Source organism: Convolutriloba macropyga, chromosome 1, assembly GCF_964194025.1.
Source record: "Convolutriloba macropyga chromosome 1, txConMacr16.3, whole genome shotgun sequence".
Lineage (NCBI taxonomy): Eukaryota > Metazoa > Xenacoelomorpha > Acoela > Convolutidae > Convolutriloba > Convolutriloba macropyga.
In genome coordinates, this window is record NC_134468.1 from 78644819 (window position 1) to 78669273 (window position 24455).

General features: G+C 34.5%; 2 protein-coding genes across 8 annotated transcripts in view; one reads left to right on the plus strand and one right to left on the minus strand.

Moving 5' to 3' along the window:
• Positions 1-23662, minus strand: part of LOC142351798 (uncharacterized) — a 78069-nt gene extending 54407 nt beyond the window's left edge. For 2 of the 7 annotated variants that reach the window (XM_075404000.1, XM_075403981.1), the window contains exons 1-2: positions 22872-23478; positions 12426-13016 (exon numbers count right to left, since the gene is read on the minus strand). In XM_075404000.1, coding sequence (XP_075260115.1) covers positions 12426-12621 — 196 coding nt within the window. In that variant the 5' untranslated portion in view covers positions 12622-13016; positions 22872-23478. Of the gene's footprint in view, positions 1-12425; positions 13017-18620; positions 18745-19725; positions 19811-22133; positions 22249-22871; positions 23479-23550 lie in introns of those variants that run through there. The other 5 variants (XM_075403991.1, XM_075404010.1, XM_075404029.1 and 2 more) reach the window with 5 other exon arrangements.
• Positions 1-24455, plus strand: part of LOC142342971 (transmembrane protein 120A-like) — a 318405-nt gene that overhangs the window by 148108 nt on the left and 145842 nt on the right. The window lies entirely within an intron of this gene.

Below are 24455 nucleotides of genomic sequence, written 5' to 3' on the forward strand. Positions count from 1 at the left end.
CCTCCAAAAAATCCGGAGTTTATAATTTTAGCCAATGTAATTGGGTCCTAAAAGTGATTTTAAAGTATATGCGTTAAATATACTGCGAAATAGGCCAAAAAGGAACTGTAAAAATTAAATGCAGTCCATACTATGTCTATTTCTTTTAATACGTACCAAGGGTATCCATAAATTCCTATGAGGGATTCTTTTAAATAATTGCCAATAATTAAATCACGCGAATCAAGTCGGCGAGTGTGAATTCTTTGCCAGATTCTCTTAATAAAGAGTTTGTTAAAATAATCATTTTCATCAGTGCGTTATTGCGAGAATTGTGCTTGTAATTGTGCAACAATGGAATGATGAAAAAATTTGCATTGAAAAAAGGAAATTACGTTTGGACTTTTAAGTGTAGCGAATGTGTGTCGCTGTCTTGTAATAATATAACTATCAAGAGGGAATTTTTGCGTAAGTAGAATAAAAGCGGTTTGTTTCAAATCGCGGTCTAAGTCACATAGTTTTTTAAAAATACTTAAACTTGTATGATCCAATTCGATCAAGACTCGGCTGATCATGTAATCAAGCTTTGCATTGATCTGAACATTAGAGTGAACTGCACCAAATCATTTTTAGTTTTCTTTAAATTCATATTTTTCTGACTTGTGGTATAATTTTGATTCTTGTGGAATGACGTATCCATCACGGATATTTGCTTTCGTGTAGGGTGACAGAGAAGTTGGTCCTCCAGAAACTATTACGTGTGTATTATCAAAAATGGTGGTTTTTCCGGGACAAAGTTAAAACCTTCTGGATACTGTATAAAAATGTCTTGATATTGAGTTGCATAATACGGGCGATCTTCATTACAGATATAGAGAGGTTTTGTGAGTACCTCAAAACGTGAAAGTGCAGATTCGTCATAAAGGTGCTTTTGAAAATGTCTAGGATACATGCGTGGCATGTGTTTGTGACCGGAATTAGTTTCATTGTTTTCAAGTGTTTCAATAAAGTATCGTTTTTGAATTATTGTCATACGTGCGTGTGATCTGCCAACAACAAAAATACGGCAGTGGTTTTTGGGTTCCCAAATGACTGTGGTTTCAACAGCGTGATTTGGAGGACAGTAGCCCCGTTCTAAATTGCATTTAATGCGAACATTGCCACAGTACTTGTGTTCTGAGGCAACATCAAAGATGAGAGTGACGTTAGTTAATTGGAGTGACCATCCTAGTGTGTGGATGGCGTGATATTCGTGTTCTGGGTCTTTACCGGGACTGTTAGCCCAGGGATTATCTGTGGCATTGGGAATCCAATTATGATCGCCAGGGTTAAAGGCCATGCTTCCGTGTTGGAAGGCGAAAGCTCTGTAACGATCAAGTCGAAAACGACCTTGTTTTTCTTCTTTATTAGCTTGCCAACGGGGGTCGCCTAATACATCGAATTGTATCACTTTAGGGTAGTAGTGATGTTTACTTATTAAACCAACGAGTGCATGTTCTCTACGAGCTCCAATTTCCGTGGGGAAGAAAAGTCTTTCCATATTATTAACATACCAATTATCGTGATCAAACCGAAAGCCTCTATTGCGTGAAATTTTGTGACAAAAACTTTCCTTGTCGCTAAGTTTAATATGTATGGCTTAAGCGCGTATTTGTAGTGTTCGAATTGGTGAAAATATTTGTACTTGGGCGGGGAGATTTTGAAAATCGGCCGGCTTGATTTTACATTCGCCAATTATATTGAGCTTATAATACTGCAGATTTGTGATATGCTTCGGGGAACAACCATAATGACAACAAGATCGTGACAACAAGATCCTGTATGTCTGTTTTGGGTGTGGAAACATTATGTTAATCAATTTTAATTGGTTGTTTTATTGGAAGTGGACATGAAAAGAATAGATGAAGTAGTATGAGAATTAAATTTGTAATGGGCATGAGTAAGAAGGTCCGTGTTGATTTTAGAAAACAAAATATCCTGCCGAGTTCTTTGTAAATCTATGAAATTAGTAGTGTATTCCTTGACAAATAAATGGTGATGGATTAGTTTTGACTCTGAGGTGGTGGTGCAGCTGTGGGTGAGAAATAAGTTTGTCTTATTGAACAACAATTTCATCAGAGAAAGTGATCTTTGATTGTTTTCTTAATTCGCGAGCTGTTTGTTTTTGTAGGGGTGTTATCTTGTAAGATTTAGATATTCTTTATTTAGCCCAATTAAGTAATTGTTCACCATTTCATGGTCTCCAAAGAGGGCGGGTGGGGGGAATAATATAAAATAAAGAGGGTCTAATTTTAGTGGTAAAGTTGGGAGTGTTCGTGTCGTACGTTTGAGCTTAGAGTGATAATCGACGTTGTGCCCAGGAAATTGAGTGGCAATGAACTTTGGAACCAAAATGATGAAATTACAATATTGAAAGAGTGGTTCCAGTGTGTTTGTGATAAAAAACGTTCAGTATTTGTTATTGCTCCTTGTGGTGGATTAAAGGGATTATTCGCAATTTGTGATGGAGTACGTGAAAAAAATTGTGAACTAATTGGTTGAGGAATAGAAATGTCAGAAAGTAGGCTAATATCATGTGTGGTGTCGTTAATATTTCGAACAGTGTGAATTGGGTTTGGCAATTCTGAACTACTAGTTTTGTCAGTGTTTGCAAAATTAATTGGTTGAGTAGAGAACGGTGGAGTGTTTGAGTAATTAAGTGATTCAAGTTGTGTTGCTCGTGGAGGAGCTGGTAAACGTACGGGTGGAGGAAGTAATGTATTCGGGAGAAAACCAGAGTATGGCAATAAATTTGTGTTTTTATTAGTTCTTGCTGTTGTGCTTGCGTCTGGTGTATTTATGCTTGAATTTTATGGGGGATATGGGATTTTTGATTGTGGGGTAAAGTGGAAGAGAGTGTCCAGTAGGACGAGTTCTATTGGCAGATTTGGCAGTGGCAATGACAGAGTATCTGTGTTCCTCAGTTTCCTGTGTTTGTGGATTTTTATTAAAGAGTTTAAATGATGACTTTTTGGATGTTGACTGTTTTGTTGCTTCAATGTATGAGCAACTAGATGATTTTGAGACGGGGGGAGCACTTGGGTTAGTGTTTGATTGTTGACTGGCATAGAGTGGGGCAATTATCGCAGTAATAAATTTTATAGTGAGTAGAGGTTGGAAAAACAATTATTAAGAGACTTAAATTAGGTACACTTACTCTGATTGCTGCGCGGGGTGATTCGGGTGGAACGACAATATGAAGATAGATGAGATTTAACACATCAGAACAAGAAATTGTAAACAATCCAGCTATAGTTTAGTCTTTTCGTTTAAATGAAAAGATAACGTGTGGATATATAGTTTCTTTTGTTGTGTTGTTGTTTGAAAATTTGTTGTTATTGCTCATCTAATCTAAGGTTAGATCAGCAATACCAATTTTACCTTCTTTAATATATCTTCATTAATATATTTTATATCATATGAGGCTGAGATGACGTCAAGAATAATGGTGTAGAGAAAATCTGTATAAAGGATTTTAGAAAGTTTTTGTGTTGCTTGTGGTGGAAAAATTGATAGATAGAAAAAAAGAATGTGTTCGTTATTAAAATCTCTAATATAGAAAACCCATTCAAAATAGGTGTGTGAATATAAAACGTGATCAAGGTTGTAAAAGATATCTTGAAAACGAACTCATTTAGGTTTAAAGTTTTGGATATATCTAAATGTATCCGCGTAAGGTGTTCTGTTAAATAAAACTTCCAGTCTGTGCTGTGAAGTAATGTGCATACCTCTTTTTAGTAGAGATTTTAGAGTTGCTTTCAGTGCTGTGAGACTGAAAGGAGAGAACTGGAGTGGAGATGTTGTTTGAGAATGAAGTGCTGCTTGAAGCGAACTGTTCGTCAAGAAACTATTTGTTGACAAGAGCTGTACTGTGAGACAGTTTTTTTTAATATAGAGAGATACGGTGAATAAACGAGAAGTTTTTTCTATTGTGTTGTCAAAGAAAAAGGCTTAGAAAATTTTCCACGTTTGGAGAGAGTGTAGAAAAGAGTGAAGAGAGAGTTTTCTGTTAAGTGTTGAAGAGAGATATTGAAAGAAAATTGAAGAGAGAGAGAGAAGCAACTAAGTTTAAAGAGCGGTGGAGTGAAAAATGATTTTAGACGATATGACTTTGCCTAAACACGACTTTTTAGTCAGGTAAAAAAATACCGAGTCATATCTTGGCAAATAAGAAAGATCAGGGAATTCGTCCCAGACCGAGTTATGGATCGGTTATTAACTTAATTTTTATTTACTTTCTTTTTTACTATTATCGGGGGAATGGTTCGTAAATTCCTTTTTTTCATTTCCTGATGGAGGGGTTTTTGTGGTTCTGCCAAAGTAGCAGGTGAAGAGATAGTCGGTGTGCTTTGTTTACTATTCTAAGAGGTTTAATTAACTTTCCCAGTGAATGTAATTGTATTACGGGGGAGAGGGGTGAAGAAACTATCCAAATTATCCCTTTCGTATAAGAGAACGAGGGAGTTGTATTTTTATTGGATTTGTATTTACTAGCTATTTAGTGCGTTATGCTAAGTTGTGTTCGGCTATTTGAAGCGAGAGGAGTGATCTGATGTGTATTTTATTAGTTAAGTGTGAATGTTTTTAGATGTTCGTTGTGCGTGAAGCCGAAATTTTTGATTGTGTAATAAAGACTCTGTTTTCTTTTATTGGTTGTCGTCTAAGACGATTATCCCTTCTAATGTAGTTTTCCGAAGTGTGTTCGGGTATTTCAGACGGGTTACAATGTAACTGAGGGGGGAGTTCATCTATGGATGGTACATTTGGATTGTCTAGACTGAACAAGACAGACTTCGACTTGGTAAGCGGTGGCTTTTTAGGATGGAGTAAATTAACTTTTTAAAAGTAAATTATCCGAGAAGTTTTTCTCCATATGTTCTTGAACGAAGATTTCTTTGGGGTAATATGGTAATATATTACTTCTATGACGGGTGACTTGTTTACTAGAAAAATCTTCTAGTTTATAAGTGACTAATGTAGGAGTATCAATTATTTTATGCGCCGTTCCGAAATGGCGATTTATAAAAGTGCTTAAATGTTTATTTTGATTTAAATAATTGTGGACTCCATTATAAACTTCCGAGTGTATCTTTTCACGATTGAGAAACCAATGTGCAAAGGTTCCTTTCTGTTCCTTTTTCATTTGTGGATAATGACCTAAGAGGTCAGTATGTGTATGGTCAGATAAAAATATACAAGGTGAACTTTCTGTGGGTTTACAGTTCCCGAAGCTATCTGAAGTGGAAGATAGATTGAACATTACGGGTTTCATTGGTTTTTGACCAAATACAAGTTCATATGGTGAAAGGTCCATATTGGTTCTAACTTAATAATTGAATGCCAATGGAAATACTTTTACTTTTTGTTACCATGTGTCATATTGTGAGTCTAAGACTGTGCGAAGAAATGTATTCAATTGACGATTACTGTGTTCAACAAGTCCATTGGACCACCGTGCATATGGCGTACGTGGTTTAAATTGTACATTATATGTGCGGCAGAAATGTGTGAATTCTCCGTCAACGTATTCATTTCCATTATCTGTTACCAAGATATCTGGTAGCCTGAATTTGATGATCCAATGGTCAAAAAGTACTGTGAAGGCGTGTGTGGCATCGTTTTTGGGTGAAGGATGGAGTACAATATAGAGTGTAAATGCGTCTCTAATAACATAGACGTCAGAGTTTCCATCAGAAAACGGTGAGATTGCACCTTTTTGTGTCCATTGAGAGGCGGTGATTGAAGTATGGTGAACCTTCTAAGAAAAGCTGCCGTGGTGCCCTTAAGAGGTTTTGGCATGGATTTGCTAGTTAGGAAATTCAAGCAATTGAACCATTAAAACAATGGTTCAGTTGTGTGAAAGCTTCTGTTTTATTTGTGTTCAATGTAACATCTGCGTGTTGTATGATAAGATAAAGTTTTGGGAAAATAGTTATTTTTGAAATGTTGTATTTTTCGTTATTGAATATTGTCTAAAGGTCGTGCTTTAGTCTGAAATTCATTATGTGAAACCGGGAGGCAAAAATTATTTTCTAATTGTACCTTGAAAAAATTGTCTGTAATCTTTTGATAGATTGGAAATGTGGTGATTCTACATTAGTGTCTATAGATACTGAATAATAGTATTATTTTGATACAGCGTTGTGAAATTGTATAGGTTGTGTATTTGGATTGTGTGTCATGAAGAATTTAATCGAATCAGGTATCTCAACTGTGCGGAGACGGTGTTCGTCTTGTGTTGTAGTCGTTAGTGAGCGACTTAGAAGATCTGGAAGTGAAAGGTTTCTCACTTCTGTCTAGTTATGTGCAAGTTCAGAAATTTCATTAGAATTAATTGAAATTTATAAACTCTGTGGTTTGGTTTTTTCTTTTGTGTGAATAAGAACAATATTGGTTAGTGGTCAGTATATAATTTTATTGGGTGTTTAGATCCTTGAATACGGACCTCGTACTCCGAAAGTGCATAGAAGATAGCTGAGCATTGGCGAAGAATGGTAGAAAGTTTAAGTTCCGTGGTTGAAAACAGACGAGAGTTTGTTGATACTAACTCCATTCTTCCAAATTGATTCTTTTGGAGGAGTGCAGCTCCAATGCCGTAGTTAGAGGCATCGCAGGGATATAAAAGGGTTTTTCTGAGTTAGGAATTGCAAGGCGGAAAGTTTCGTCCATGAGTTCCTTTTTTACTCTATCAAATGTTTATTGTAATTCAGGAGTCCATTTAAAAGCTGCTGTATCTCGAAGTTGGAGATAAAAGGGTCTGAGAATAAGTTGTAGGTTGTATATATATTTTGAAATAAAGGTAGGTAATCCGACATAATTTTGAATTTTTTTTGGGTAGTTGTAACTTCAAAAATCCGTCTATTTTTTATTTGAGTGGATGTATGTGGTTATTTTGAATTTGATGTCCTAAAAAATTACATTAGTCTAAGAAAAAGAAACAATTATCTGGAGCGTGAGGTATTGAGTGAGTGTTTGTAACATTGTGTTTGTTGTTGTATCTTGGATGAAAAAATCATCAAGATAAGTAATTATTTTGTTTTTTCTAATAAGTGGTTTACAAATGCTGCTCATAAAAGATGAGAAAGCTGCTGGGCCCACAGAAATACCATAGAATAGGCGTTTAAAACAATATTGTTGTCCAGCAATAACAAAATTAGTGAGTCTTTGTGTTGGTTTATTACAGATGATTTTACAAAATCTGTGTATATACCAAGATAAAAGTCTGAGAGAATCAAGAATTTCTGCTTCAATAAAGTCTGCATCTGTAACAGAGCTTATAAACATCTTTAGAAGGTGGGTGAATCCTTCTATCTCCTGTCCCGCTCTCTTTTCATGAAGGTGAAGCATTAGCATTAAGTGCAGTTGCAAGGCGTTCAAGAAATTTGAAAGAAGACTTTTTAAATATTTCTTCTCTATCCGAAGGTTGTATTTCATACAATATTCCGTTAAGGATTTTAAATAGAGTTTCTGATAATGGGTGAAATAGAGTATCGTATATAACGAGATATATTTGTTTGCGAGAGGATCATAAATGAAAAGAACTGAGCCTTTTTTGAGTTGAGTTCCGTAATTTTCAACTAAGTATGAAAGAAAGGCGGTTCGTGAAACCTGTGATGCGTTTTCTGGTAAAGAGAGGTGAGGTTGTTGTTCTACTGCGAAGTTATGATATTTGAGCTGTTTTGCTGTTTTTAAGTACATTTAACTCATCTTGGTGTTGATAGTTTTTAACTTTAAAGGTAGAATTTCGTATGTTAGACGTGTATTTTTGTTGTGTAAGAACTGAGAGTTGCAACTCGTCCGAGTGTGTTGGTATATAAGGAGAAGATCGATCAGTGTGATGATCCACTCTATTTGTTTTTATAGATATTTATTAATAAATTTATTTTTGTGGGGTTGTGTTCCCCTTTTTCTTAAATTTAATAGAAATCAAGAGTAAAAAGCTAAGTAATCTAGTTCTAAGTTGTTTTCTGAGAAGAGAAAAGGGTGTTTTTTGTGAGTTCTTTTTACGGTTTGAGTTTGTTAATTCACTGGTCGCACCAGTTAAGCCAGACCCGATATGGGCTCCTTTTACAGCCTTAAGGTATAAAGGACTAGAGCTACTTATTTCTGCGCGCGAAGTAGACTTAACTATATCTCTAAAACTAACCGACTCTGTAAAACACTGAGAATAAACTTCTATTATTGCGGTGGTTAAGAAGTATAACAACTGAGTCACTGGTTTACACATATTGTATCTAACTAATAGTCTGACTATAGTTACAAGAGTTCTCTCTATTTAAAAGAGAATAGTGTCTTCTCAGTCTCCGATTGGTTGAAGGTGCACATTCAGTATCTCCACTGCTACAATCGCATAACGCGTTCAAAGTAGAAGTCTTCAGATCGAACGAGTCAGTTAAAATGCTGAAACGTGTGACGTCATTTTAACCAGCACCAAAAACAATTCTCGTTTTTGGTGCTTTAAATAGGTCGTGACAACGGAACACATTTCGCAGCTTGGTTTTGGTGTTTTACGCCGGTCTGGTTCTTTACTCTCGTTCCAATTGACCAATAACCTCGTCAAAATTATGATTCACTGGGTCGTTTCAAAGGACTGTAAATTTAATTCAATGAAGATAGAATATCCTAAGTGATGAAGTGATTTCAAAATACAATTTTGTAAGGCTTCAGTCAAGAGACAATTTTTTAGATAACTTCTAAGAAAGCTCAACTAACTTATGAATTTTGAGGGTTTTTAGATCTAGAGAAACTTTAACAGAGAAGACCACAGATTATTGCGGATCAAATAATAGTCAAAACGAGAACCAGTGCTTTTTATCAGGCATTGATGTTACTTTCGAGACAGCTTCTCCATCAACACCATGGCTGTTTACTATTAACAAACTTCGAAACTATCCCATAATTAGCACACTAAAAATTTTGACAAAAAATGGATGAAATATGGAAAAATGAATGGATTCAAGGGTAGCTTAGAGTTTACACTAACAACATGTCAATATCTTTAGTTGCTCCAAGTTCCTTCCCAAAATGGGGGGGGGCACATTTGAATCCCAACTTGTAAAATTTTTCAATTTCGTAATGTTTGAGTTTTGACAGATCCTCATCAATTTTCAGTTTTAAAAAATTTTCCTGCTATTTGCCGGCTCTGGCTGCTGTTTTTATGTGGCTTCAACACATGCAGTGATACGCAGTTTTAACTCCGGAGTAAATAAACTTATTCGTCTGCTTTAAAGTTTACTTTTTCTTTGACTAACTGTTTAAGCTGAACTGCTTAAATAGCAGCTTGGCTTGTATCCAATTTTTGAGAAGCCAATAATATCTCAGACTCCAAGAAGTCTCGCAGCGTAAAAAGTTTTTTTAATGAAGCTCAGAAGAAAAACAGCGGGGGAACAAAATTTCATCACATTTTGCAGGTCAAATTTAAGTTTTTAGTTGTTTTAACGTCAAATGGTTTTGTCTACTTCTGATCGAAAAAACAGAGGCCCCGAACTTCTGGGGAGTGGATTCTGAGTAATGCAATGATGATTAGATGTTTATAGTCGGAAATGGATGCCACAGGACAAAAGAATGATTGATGGGCTACAATTTGATACCACTTGAACATTTTTTCACGCCATTCACCTTTCGCCAAACATCGTTTGTTCTACTTGACTACCAAGTCCAAGTTCTATTATGGAAAAAATCAAACTCGAATGACGTCTTGTCTGTAGGTGGACTCACTAGGTTCTATCTCTGGTTAACTTGGATTGCCTTGACATCCTTCTTCATTTTTCGGTAAACTTTGGTCCCATTTATCACATTGCTTGGCTTCATAGACTGCTCTGTCAGCTTGCACTCCCTCCTTACAATTTCTGCAGGAAATCTGCCGCTTGATTCCCGTCGTCTACTGTCAGCTAAAAGTCCCGCCTCTAAAGATTCCTGTTCAAAATCTCACCGCTCTTGCCTCAATGTTGTTTGTTGAAAACTTTTTAAACTATATGCGTCAAGTGACTCAATTATTTTCTGCCAATTTTTTTATTTGATCAAACGTACCTCTGTTATCAGGGATTTAATCCGCTTTGCGCTCCTTTTGGACCACAGTCCAAAAAACAATCAGTTTGCCTGAGTTTGTTATGTAATCGCTAGGTATTTCCTGTCTGTGGTATGACGCCCCTTCGGGTTCAAGTTTGCTGAAGTAGCTGTCCTACTTCCTCCTGAAATTTGTGCAAATAGAGATCACTAATTTATCTGTTTTACTTTGAGGTATCATATCTGCTATGCATCCATCTCCTCGGGTTGTTTCAGATAATGGATGCCTAGAAATCTTGTCTCCGTACCATTTTGCAATGTCTGGACTCGATGAATGAGCCTTTGCGTTCTCCAGCCAATTTTTGATGCAAGTATATCAACTAGTGCATTGTGCCGCGGCGTCTACTGAAAGGTCGTCTCTTGTAGTGTCCGATGGCTAAACTATGTGTCTTGAACAGCCCTGAGAGAAAATCTTGTCCGTATTCGTTTCTAAGTTATATGGGTGCTCCCACATTGAAAAATATCAATTTTAGAGTGGCCAGGTGTCCACTTAACGCCCACAGCAGGTCAAAGACAATGCACAAATCAATTCCCGACAGCGACTATTATAAAAGGTTCCATCTTGTTTGTAAAAACATTCTCCAACTTCTCTTCTTCTAGAGCCTCTCTCTGTGTCTCTCTTTCTCTCTCTCTCTCTCTCTCTCTCTCTCTCTCTCTCTCTATTTCTTAATCTTGTAACTGGTTTCTTTGTGTTTTGGCCAATGCGAACAAATGCATAAATCCTCGGATTGCATCAAAGTCTCTGGTGCGTTATTTACTACATCCGTTTGACTCATATGACCAAGTCGTCTAAGCCTGTTCTTTGCGAGGCATAATCTCACGACCTTGTAGAACTAAATTCAATTACTCTTTTATTTTTCCTTTACCAGAGATCATTAAGTTTCATGGAACCAAATGAAACGCCCTCCTGTTCAGTAATTAATATGACATAAGATGATGAAAGGTACATCTATATAGCTGGTTCTTTCAATGTGATTAGATAACTCACAACCTGATGAAAGTGATTTCAGCCACGTAAACCGGACTTTCACTAAACAGAAACACATGGACTAAATTACCGGTTGTTGAGACAAAAAGCAACAAGTGTTTTGCATATAATAAGCATTATTTTTGCAGAGTTTAAAACCGCCAGTGAACAGCCACCGAATCTATGCAATGCTTCAGAACAATTGTTTTTATTGCATGGAAAGTGAGAATCTCTGAATAGGTAAACAGCTCGGCCAAATTCAAGCCTCAGATTCAGTAGAAATATTAAAAAATGCGCAAAATTTAAAAGGTGTGTAGGTATTCCAGAGCATTTCGAAGATGTTTTTCGTGTTTGTTACCTGAGAAAACAGAAGAGCAAACAACTTGAGTTGGTTTAAAATCCAACCATTTTTCCGTTTATCTCCCCTAACTTAATGGGTGCATATCCTGTGCACTCCCCAAAAGCACGCACAAGTTTTTGCTTAATGATTTACTATGTAATGGCACGCGCTTTGTGACTGGGTTGTTCATAACGTACTGGGGGGTTAGAAACAGAAAAGCTCCCAATTTTTCTCGAAATTATAGTTTTGATCTTGAGGTACGCATTAACAAACTACTCCGAGAAAGCAAATTTGAAACAATTTGATTTTAAGTTAGAGAACTTTAATGAAAAAAACTTGCGAATAACTTGGAATGTGCCTCTAGATTTTTTTCTTCAAATTAAATCTTGTCAAGACCTTATTAGATTTTATTCCCTTTGCGCCCTCTCCAAGTTTGTTAGGCGCCCTACAGTTACAGAACAGGTGGCATCATATAGTAAAACATCAGGTAAAGTTATTTCACGCGGGCTTCGGGGTGCAAATAATATGCGCGCACAAATGTTCATGAGTCACAAACAGAATGCTGGCATAAGTCAGTGCGGAATGCTGGCCTAAATCTCAAACAGCCATGTAGGGTTCGATTTTCTCTGTGACTTCATCAGAGTCACGTAGCCTATTTAGATTTTGACTAAACGAATTTTAATTTTTTTGAAAATTTGGTTTCATAACAAGCTCTATTTATATTTTTGTCTATTATTTTTTTGGTGTCTTGTGAAGTTATTTCACAAATCTTACTGACCTAGTCGAGACTAAAAAGTTATGTTGCGAAATTCTGCCTGAACGATGCAAAAAAAATGTCTGTCTTTCAAAAAATGTCTTTAAAATTCTGAAAAAAGTGAGTTTTTTACAATATTTTGACAGATGAAACAGCCATTTTGTAAGTTTGCGGCAGAAAATACGGCTATCTCGTAAGATCAAGCCGGGAAAATCTAGCAAGATAATCGATCCGGATGCACATGTCAATTGAAACCAGACGGCAAATAGAAATTGACTTACAATGTCTGTAACTGCCAGGGTTGTACCCATAATCCTGCTTGTTAAGTTGGTCTGCTTTCGAGTTACCACTGTTGTATTCTGGGCCGTAGTCGTAAGGGTAACCGAGAGCGTATTTACACTCGACATACGTGACCATCTTCCATAAAAGGGGCAAAATAATCAAACTAAGTAAACTGTTTACATCGAGCAAGACCATATTGAGTTTTCAATGTTTTTGTATTTCTCAATTTCGTTTCAATAAAAATATTCAATAGCATACGTTTGGTCAAATTAGTGTTTTATTCTTGCACCAATTAAGAGCTTTTAGCGAAATTGGAAACACAAATGTTGTTTTTTGTTTGGTAAATTAAAAGCTCGTAAATAACGGAAACAAAAGCAACGTTTGCGTAATAAGCAAAAGGTAGTAATTTAATACATTTGCTCCACGAAAATGATCAAAGCACATGAATTATGGAAAGGTAATATGAAATAATAATGCGCATATTTCACGTTTGATTTTTCATCTATCGCTACACAGACTTTATAAATCCCTCCTGCGTAAGTAAGCGTCGAACTGATGAAGAATAGACGCGCCAAGTTGTTCCCTTTGATCTAAAACAGCTCAAATTAGAAATTCTTTCCCTTTAATGCGCTCGCTGGAGTTAAATTGGCCGGAAAAACAAGTTTGCTTTTCTCGCGTTTATAACAAATTCAAAGCTTTCAGGGCCTTATCAACCTTAGAGATGTTGACCACAAGTGAAAAGAGGTTTAAAAGCGAAAAGGAAGTTGAAAACATCATGTACTGCATACCTATTAACCGTTCACTTTTTGTAGTGAAAAAAGCGAAATAGAGAGAAAGAGTGGGGGGTATTACAGTGCAATATTATGAAGCATTTTATGGTACCAACTTCTTATACTATGTACCCCGGGGGTAACCAAAAGTAGAGCAGCATTTGATCGCAACAATAAAAATGGGAAAAATTTAAAGTAGTTTTCTTTCTCCCATTGTTTCGCCTGCGTGAAATAATGATGAAAACGATAATTATAATTTTTTCACTTTTGTCGGTTTGTGTGGGTCTAACAGTAAATAACGTCACCAAAATTATGCGCAAACGACTACAATTGATCATGGCATTTAAAATTCCATGTAATATAAATAATTATTGAGACAGTTAGAGTAATCTGATTTCAAGCACCCAAAGTTCGCATCGGCGCAATGAGTTGTTTTCTTGCCGAATATGTTATTATTGCATCCAATTTGAAACGTCAGAAAATTGCAACGTCAACAAAAACTGCATTACCTCAAATTTTCAACGACTTTTTACTTGTATATACCGAAAAGATGGTTTTATCATGCAAAGTCTTATCATACTTAAGCAAATTTTTATCATGTGTGATCTAACAAGACCCTACAGTTCTTAAAAGAATTTAGTTCAATTTTTATGAATTTAGATACCAAACAGAACTTGTTAGGTCACATAAGAGTTCATAAGAGAAACTCGATTTATTGACAAAAATCTATCTCGTAAAACATCGCAAGAAAAATTTACGTGCGCAAAAATGGTTTACCAATAACTCAGTCAGGTTTTTAATGCCAAAAAGGCGGATAATTTTTGTAAACGAAGTTCTTTTACAATTGATCACTTTGGAAAATTGCGTAAAATTCTGCTATAACCAAAACTCTGCTATTCATTTTACATTGGACGCTTAGATTAGGATCATAGAAGCTATACTCATTAAAATCATTCTGTGACACACACACAAACACAAACACAATTAGATACACACATACACACAAACAAAGACAAAAAAATACACACCCACAAAAACACACACAAACACACACACACACACAAACAAACAGAAAAACAAATAGACACAAACGCATACACAAACGTTTTCACATGCATTTAGTTAAATATATTTGCTATCAAAGTTAGTATGTCTGTTCTGGGTGGAAACGTGGAGAATGAAAAATCAACCCCATTTTGTTTTATCCACAGTCAACAACAATTTAACACTAAGGAATCTGATAACAAAAAGCTCAAGCTTGTCAAAATTTCTATATTTAAACTAGTTTTTTTCAGGCGCAAAAGCCCTCGATTGGCCGCAGAAGTCCAAACAAGGAAGGATCTTCAGTCATAAAGTTCTATAAAAAATAGGGGGTTGGATAACTAAACTGTTAGTTCAGTTTCGATAGTTTTTTATATAATTTAAGCAACAAAATGTGATGAAATCAAAAAATGCGTACTGCAGAATTGACAGAAAATGAAAGCATTGGAAATTAAATATAAATTAAAACATTTCACCAAATAAAAACAACGTTAATGCTCTTATAACAAATGACATCTGAATACTAAGACCTGATTAAATCATCTTCAAATTTTAATATATGACAGATTTACTCTAATTCACAGTTAATAACGTTACTGACAGCACGCACCGACAGATCTCACTAATGAGCTTTAAATCTCAATTATGAAAATTTTTATGTGAAACAAAACAAATAATTTTGGCAGGTAACAATTCAGCTCTGTAGAAAGAAATGGTCAAAAAATTTAAAAATCCAGAGTAAACTTTGCAGATAAGCAGTAAACACCTCAATCTTTAATAAAAAAATATAAGAGAAAAAAAATCTGGGAAAAAAATCGTCTCTAATATAAAGTTTGCCAAAAACGAATATAAAAGAAATGTTATTTAAAACAAGAATTCAGTTACTTTTTCACAAATTATTGGCTTGGAATATCACCGACGCAAAAAACGATGTAGCACTTTAGCACAACGAATAGCGAACAAGCAAAAAGGCAGTCTCTAGTAATTTTTTTTAGCAAAAAGAAGATTTTTTTAATCATTATAGTGTTTTTGAAAGCCAAGAAAAGACTGCCTTTGTTCGAAAACGTTGATCCAAGAATAGTGGTGTCTGACACCATTATAGTTATTGTGCAAAATGAACGATTTGCCAAATTTGTTCAACGTTTTTTTTCGAAAAACAAAATAAATTTCTTTCTAAAAATTTCATACTTACTGGTACTTGCACTGAGACGATATAAAGCGATATTATTAACTCTGATTACACTGCTCACGGAAATATGAAATAATTGCCAGAAATCGCCACATACTGGTTTTCCTTTTTTCATGACAAAAAATGGCAAAACTTCACTTAGATCTCCTTAAAATAATACTGGAACATAAATGATGACAGATCTCACTAAATTCATATGTTTTTATTTGCGTTCGTATAATATTTATTTTTTTAAACACTTGAAGTTTTCTAAACGTATATATTAATATGATAAAGAACACAAGCAATCCAATCACTTCAAAATAGTTTTTTTGCAAGATTCTTGCTAACTGTTGTCAAATCTAGTAAGCTTCCGAATCTTTAGAGCAATTTGAATTTTATAAATAGATCCTACAGGATCGGCATTAATTTTTTTTAAAATATGGGCTATAAATGAAATAATATTATTCCGGCTAAATCCTAAAAGCTGCAGTAATACCTTACTACTGTTAGAAAGAATTTGGCATTATTTTGTAAGATTGCTATTCCTCTGACTAAATTAGAAAAAATTGCATTTGTTACTACGATTCTTCTTAAAACTTGCATTTTGATGGTACTTGGTATCAACAAATTTTGACGGTGGAGAAGTTGCAGATTTTTGGATTCTTCAAGAGAACCAGGAGACGGGAAAAACCGTTGGCTCTAGGTTTATTGAGGGCAAAAACAAAATGACAACTAATTAAAACTGTTTTAAAAAAGTGTGGCTATAACAGTTTTCAGTATCTTAAAGCATAGATATCGGAATCTTGGCAAATTAATTAAATCTGATGTTAAAACTTCTATACACAAAAATTTGTGGAGCACAATATCAGTTTTCAAAAATTTTAATTTCCTAATTTTTATCTTCCACATAAAAAAATGTATCTTGAATTTAAAAAGTTAGCATAAATAATCAGACAAACCATTGCACCAACTACACATCTTTTACCCAACAATAATTTATAAGATATAGTAAAATTTTTACCAGATGGCTATTTTATTGTGATGGAATCGGTAGGCAGAAATAATAGATTCGATCAATTTGAACCAAAATGAAATTTGTGCTATGATGATCGACCAAATCATCAGACAAACTAAGAAATTAAGAGCGGTAAATTAAGAGCGAAATATTGAAACCTTGAAAAAATGAAACATTCAATCAAACTTTTTTGAGCGCGAAAAGAATCAATATTAAAAGTGGAAGAAAATTGTCAATCTTAATCCGAACAGGTTGAAAAGAAAGGTAATTTTGAAAGGTGTTTCGTTCTCAAGGACCACTTTGATCTCTGCTCAACCCTCCCACTGTTAAGAGCCTCACGTGATTAAGTATTTAAGTAGTCCCTTCTTGATTTTACCCACGATTATTATACAGCTACATTACTGTCAAAATAGAAAGCTCTTCTTTCAAATAATTGCCTGAGGGGGTGAATTTTTAAAATTGGTTGGGTTTTGACGCCCTTTTAATGTAGTGAAAATCACCTGAAGGGTATACACAAGTAAGACATTTGATTTGGAGAGACTGTCTACACTGATCGCAATTCGAGACATGATGATCGGTAATGTGGTTTACGCATAATGATCCACTCCGTCAAAAACCAAACAGTGTTTAAACCTTGAAGGTCAGAAGAATATATGACTTATCGTCAATTTAGGAACTCAGTATTGACGTGTTAAAACGGGTTCACCAGTAACTATACAATAATTTAAAGGCAAACCTGTTGCTAGAAAGATGTTGCATTTATCAATGTACAAACGACAAAAAACTCGAAACATTTCAACACCTAAAAAATTTCTATCTAATACAACTATTATGAAGGAAGTTTCAAGATTTAAATGTTTTGCATTTCTGATCGTTTGTACAAAAACAAATTTAATATAGCCCCCATCAACAATTTTTAAAAAACTTTTTAGAGCCAAAAAAGTCTACTTAATGCAAATTTTGGTTGCATTTTGAAATGCTTTGAAATCTATTTCTGAGCAACTTAAAACTTCTACTTCAGGATCAATAAAATTTTCAAGGATAATACTATTTGTGTAATTTTCATGTTTCATCACAAAAATATAGATAGGTTAAAGTCAAACGAGTGAGTTGGCTTGCTTTTCCTAACTAAGCTAGAGAGAGAGAGAGAGAGAGAGAGAGAGGAGAGAAATTTTGTTCAAGAGAAAGAGAGATTTAGTTAGTTTTGACCAAAAAGGTGTTTTTCAAATATTTGCGCGGATCGGGGTACATTTCGAAGTGAGTTCAATCTAAGATTATTAATTGGCATTTTTTTTCTAAAGTTTAAGCCTGTCGCTTATTTTTCGTAGAATTTGTTCGCCAGATTTATTTTTAAAACGAAACATAATCAAAACTTACGGCTTTTGTCCCAAGAAATTTTCCAAATGAAACCAGTAGGCAGATCTTGAGAAACAAAAAAAATGTTGGTGTCTTTCATCTGAGTTTAGTTGCTTAAATGAATATTTAATCAAATAAGTGAATTTCATTGGGTTAAAGAATTATCCAAACAAAAACACTTGGTATGTAGTTTCAACCTAAGTAGGGTTTATAAAACACTAAAAAAAATTTAAGGTCTAATTGGAGAATTTTAGGTTTAGTTTTTGGAGAATTGGTCCACGGAAAAATGCTTCACACGACGGTAATTTTTGGGCTCAACAAACTCTTGGTACAATGTTTTATATTTTTGAATTTAGTCAAAGACTCATGCTGGAGTAGGAAAGTCCTCATCCTAATGGGTCTTGAAAAAAAGAATTTCTCATCCACAAAAAATAGTTGTCAAAAACGGTCATTTTGATGGTGTTCAGTTATTCAGAATAGTGGTCTCCAAATTCTCATCTCCTACTTTTAGCCATTATAAAATTCATTTCCCTATTTTAGATGCTGAAAACGGTCACTTATCGTGTTTAAAAAACGCTCAGAAACTGTTATGAATTCTACAAAACACTCCAAAACGGTCCTCTCCTTAAAATAACGCTCACAAGCGTTCACATCTTTTATCGAAAAAACTATCAAACGATTTCAAGTCAATAAAAAAAGGCTTTGACCGTCTTTTCCTCAAAGAATCCCGATCAAAAACGATTATTTTATGTTTTTTTGGAGCAAAAGTTTAGCTGGGAGTAACTCTGAGAAGTTAGAGTTAATAAATAGAAACTGAGAAGTCAAAAAAAAAGAAACTTACGGTATATGCAACGAAATGAAGTTGTTCCACTAATTTTCTAATTCATGCTAGTATTCAGACAGTAATTTCCGATAACAAACTCAATTATTTGTGTTCTTTCTGCTCAGTTGCATAATCTTAGAAACCTTTTCCTTCTGATCTCATGTTTTGAAACAACTTGCAGACAATTTGCTACTTCTAATCAGCACTAACCAGGTCTCGATAAGTTCTGTGCTAGACTAAAGCTTGTTTTATAAATGGCATGACCAGACATTAGCCTTTTGAATTTGGTTTTGAACTTACTTTATCTATTTCTTATATTGTTCAGACCAGGTTTCAGATAATTAAACATGTGTTCTACACGAAAATCGTCCGTTTTAAAAGTAAATCATGGTTTAAATTTTGATTGCTCTTGTTTAACCCGTCTCTTAGCCTGGAAATGACCCCAATGTATTTAAAAATAATTTTAGTTCATATTCCTTTTGGTTCAGTTTCCAGCATGTATGTAGCCCATTAACCGAAAACACAATACTACCTGACGACAATGACCTCTGTAAATTGTATAGAGACCCGAAAAAGACTACGATGTACATGAAACGACGACATAGTTAAAAAAAAGAAACAATAGCACGGAGTATTTTGCGCGAAGTTAAACAAAAAACCAGAGGTGATGAAGTGATTGGTTGAGTCTTTTTTTTCAAGAAATCCGTAACAATTTGTCGAAAAAAATCTTTTCATTCTTCTAAATTTTATCTGTTGTTTAGCTATACAAGATTTGGGAAATTATGCCCAATTTTTTTTGGCATATAGCGCCTTTTTGCGAGTATTTCAAGTATGATAGAGCCAAACTGTTACTGTTTTCCGTACGAACGCTTTCAATCAGCCTAAATTGTGATTTGCCGAGTTTTGCTTATAATTAACTAAGTTAAACTTTAGATTCCTAACGTGGAACCCAAGATAAATATAAATTCTAATCGGCTACCTACTAATCCACAGTTGGTAATATGCAATATGTTTATTTATGAAATTTATGAGGAAATTTCATGTAAATATTTAACATTTTGGTTAATTTTCGTCAATTTCGTTCAAGTTTATAAAATGCTGGAAAGGAAATTGTGAAAAGTACCATTGTATATACTCGATAAACAGAACGCGTTGTCCACGCAAGATCTTGCGAAATTCCGGCTTTCTTGCAACTATCTTGCAAGATCAGCAGCAGCACAATTCAGGCAAGAGAATCATCTGGAACAACGTTCATCTTCTGCTTCTGTCTTCCCGGGTCGAGGTTTTTGGGTAAATTTTTGTAAGAAATGCGGCGAATGTGCAAATTTTTGTAAGAAATGCGGTGATTGCGGTCAATGCGGTGAAAAAACAATTTCACCGCAAAATTCACCACATTTCTTAAAAAAATCACCGCATCGAGTTTTGTGGAAAATAATTGTAAGAAATGCGGAGAAAAAAATAGTTCACCGGGAAATTCACCGCATTTCTTACAAAAATTCACCGCATTTGCTTTCCAATGTTTCCTGAATCTGACAAAAATTCTCAAGAAATAGCAAAGAAGTACGTAACAGTTGGCACAGTGGAATAAAAAAGGCGAAAGCTTGCAGGAGGTAAGAGGTTCGGTTACAAAGCAACAGAGATTTGCATCAGCATTGTAGTTTGTGGAAAAGATGGAAAGAAACTAATCAGCTATCTTCACCCTATATAACAATCTGATTAGGGACTTAAACAATTCATATCTTTAGTTGCTGCAGTGATATCAACATAAACTCTATTGTAGTTCTCATAACATATATCTTAAAATCTTGACCGAGTGAACAAAACTGTAATTCAGAGAAAAACAAAATTTAGCAATTACTTTTTTAAATTTAAATAATCACGTTCCAAACTGATGTCGGTTTCGAAATGGCTTATAGTACATCACTTTAGCTTTTTATTTGATGTCTATTGAACAGTTACCCTCAAGTTAGCGAGACCTATGATAAGTTGCGTACATTAGTTTTCCCACATTTCCTTAGAAAATGAGGAGTATTTTTGCGAGACAGGGTTTATAACGGCAAAAAATGGAAAACAAATCGTAAGCATCCAGGAAATGTACCATTTGAAAGCAATTGAAACGTAAATTTCCTAGAAATGAATCTCTTTTTTTTTCATGGCTAGTTCAACTTTCCATGTTAATATAGAATTTTGTCGGTTTCAGCTATAATCATTTCATGTGGTGTTATCACTTAAGCTTATTGGAAAAAATTCTATTGGTTGCGTTTAAAATTGTAGCGTTTAATTTTTTGCCTGCTTTTTTTTAACTTTTGTCATCTTTTTTTTATTTTCCAAAAATCTACAGAGCTCATTAAGATTCCTATTTGTAAATATAAAAGCAATTTATATAGTTAATTGCTTTCATAGTTAGGCGTCATCTGACTTCGAACAATTTCATTGATTGATCAAAATTATGTTATTCAAAGAAATAATATTCAAATAAAGAAAATAATTCTGAATCTAGTAAAATGCTTGCTAGTAAAAAAGTGCAAAAAAAAGATTTAACATGCTCGCTGACACTTACTGGTATAAGTTTGAATATTGAGATCAGGAAACACAGTTTTGAAAAATAGAGCCACTAAATTTGCACAAATTTTTGTTTCTCGTGAAAATTTTCTTGTCAGGGGTTTTTGTTGCTTAGTCTCTTATTAACTCTCAAAAGAGAGGGGATATGTACGGAACCAAGTAGCCATTTTGTCAAAATAAAGCTGTTAGGTTAAATAATATTTAAAACATATTTCAAGCAGCACTAATTTTGTAGGAAGTGTTATCAGTATTTTTGTAGTTCGTACTCAGTATTTTTCGTACTCATTAGCAATGAGTTTTACCCGAATTGAGTAAGAGTTTTATCTTATAAATTCTTGTTAACACGAATGGACCCTTTCAACAAATATTACCAAAACTTTAGTTAACTTCAAAGTCAAAAAAGAACCCAAAGAACTGTTTACCAGTATACCACATGAAAACAATTAGTAAGCTTCATTTTTTTTGCAAGATAAACTTAAAAAAATCTCGAATTTTTGTCGAACGGCTGACTGATTCAACTCGTTTCGGAATCTATTTTCGTCTCATACTACGGCTGTCTAACTCATTTTACTGTTTTCCGGTATCTGCCGTTTTATTCAAATTTTTCTTACTCATTGTTTGCTGAGACAAGGAAAAATAACAGAAAAAAATATACTGGCTTCCACTTGTTTTGGTAACCCGTTTCTCTGGAACATTGGCGAGCTGTTATGTAGAAAGATGGATAGAAAAGACGTCGAGATATAAAACTTACTATAACCAGCGTTTTGACTTTTTCAGCCATCGAATACAAACAATTCTTTGAATTTTTCCATAAACGCTTTATACACACAACACACACACACACACACACACACACACACACACACACACACACACACACACACATATATATATATATATATATATATATATATATATATATATATATATATCAACCAGAAAGAACAAATTTATTTCAAAAGTTTGTACTTTTCTATGCGCTGTTGAGTCTCGTTCACAAAGCTCGATATATTGCGGGATAAAGATAAAGAAAACAACAAATTGACTAAAGAAATGTTGCGTCAGGATAAACTACTCGTCTCTAATTAGTGACAAAAGATGAATTTTTAAATTGATAATACAGAGCTCAAGCAATTGACTCAAAACGCGTTCAAAAAATACGGGCAATAAAAACTGTAATATTGTAAAACCGTAGTTTGGTCAACAACTCAAATTTACTTGATCGGAAAGGGTTATTAATCTCGTCATATTTTGATAGGACAATCTGATCAAAAACAGAAAAAAAACTGGTATGAGATTCCTTCAAAAAAACCTTTAGAAGAGCCGTCGTGAAATAATTAATCTATTTACAATCTTTTCCTGTACTTTTCCCTCTTTTCGACTGCGGTGGGTGGAATAAGGAAAGAGGTAAAATACACTTACTCGACAGCAAGTTCAATAATCTTAAACTGCATTTTAATTTTATGATTTGACGCAAATCAATAGCGGCTGTTGTCAAAATAACGTATTAGTTTATGTTGTAATATAAAAAAGTAATTTGACAAAAAGTGTTTTGGATCAAATTGGTCATTTTGAAGTTTAAGATTTTAACTGTTAATATCTCTTTCTGGCTGTACATATAACTGAATGTACGTGTAACGCTGTGCGCATAATGAAAGTTTTGACAAGGAAATTTTGAGCAGTAATTGTCGTGAAAAATATACTTACTTGTCAGTTTGGTTCACAATTTAACAGGTAAGCCATTCCGGCTAATAGAGTTAAACTTGAGTTAAATAGGAAAATTGGTGTTTGGAATTGTTTACAAGAAAATTGGGAGAAATTTGGAGCTGGAAAATATGTTAGGGAGGCTTTTCGATACAGAATTGACTTAAGTGTGTAATTCCGTTAAACGGCGTTTGCATACTGCGTAGGATAGAAATTTTAATCCGGAAACAGATCAAAAAGATTTGACAAGATTTCCAGTCTTATTCCGGGAATTAAAGCCTTCAACTTGGAAAAGTTACCTTTTCAACCAGGAATGAATGAAAACACGGCTGATCAGCTTGAGGAGACGTGAAGTAATTCCGAATATCAACAACTTTGTTAATATACGCTTTTTTGTTAATAGTTTAGCCAAACTATAAAGAAAGTTTTATGGCTACAGTTCTAAGTTAGGGGTGCCAAATTTCACAACCGGGGCGAAAGTGTTAAACTGATTTATAACTGTAGATTTATATAACAATTGAGGCATTGTCATTAAATAAAAGAGCAGAGAGTTTAATTTATGAACCGCAAGAATCAAAGAAAGTCACGAAGAAGGTAAATAAGTGATTAAATTCTGTTACCAAAAGTTACAGATTCGGGGGGGGGGGGGGGGGGTTGGTTGAAAAGAAGTAGCAATTATGACAAATGTTTGAAAGGAGTAGGGGAAGGAATTCCAGTGCGAGGGGTTATTGTAAAACTTTTTCAAGTGTATTCAATTTAAATATCTGCTTATCTATTTTTGAGGTAAAATTCCCAAAGGGCTAAAAATTGTGGCAAGCAGAATTGGAAAAAGTTTGGTAAAGAAGTGCTATTACAAGTTATATACGCCTGCACTACTACGCTGCGCAATCAATTGACTGGAATGAAAGAAAAGTCGTCTATCTTCTTTCTAACCCATAACCCCCCCCCCCCCCCTTACCCCTTCTCAACTATCCATTCCCCCCTTCCCCCAGTGAGCACCACTGTTATAATACAAGCAAGTTATAATAACCAGCCTTATAACCATAATAACCACTACCTCCTCCAGCCTAACTCACCCATTAATAATAATTCGCATGTTCAGAACACAGAATTCTCAGAAGCAGTTTGTTTAAACGTGAAAAATTTATGAAACGTGAATAAGTGCGTTTTTGTGCGTTTGAGCCGCGACAGAAGCACCAATGCAGAAATATGTATGTTAATGCAAGACATATTGTTGTAAATTGTGATCAAGATAGAATGACGTGTAAGGGCTAATGTTGGCAGTTAATTTTGACTTGTTTTGAAAATGTCCCTCGAAAGACAGGGAATTTTGAGTAGGCCCAATTTATATTTTATTCAACACCACTTTGACGTGAACAAGTCCTGAAATCATAGCTGAAATAAGCTCACTATTTTGCTGTTTTGTTGCAGTCAATAATTTGTAAAATTGAAAACATTTTTTTTTCATTATTTGAAGAAAATTGAAAACAAAAAGCTTTCCATAACTCGTAAAATTGAAAGGGAGAAGATTTTGATATTGAAGAAATTGATATCATTTTTTTTATTAAGAAGAGCGATGCTAAAAAA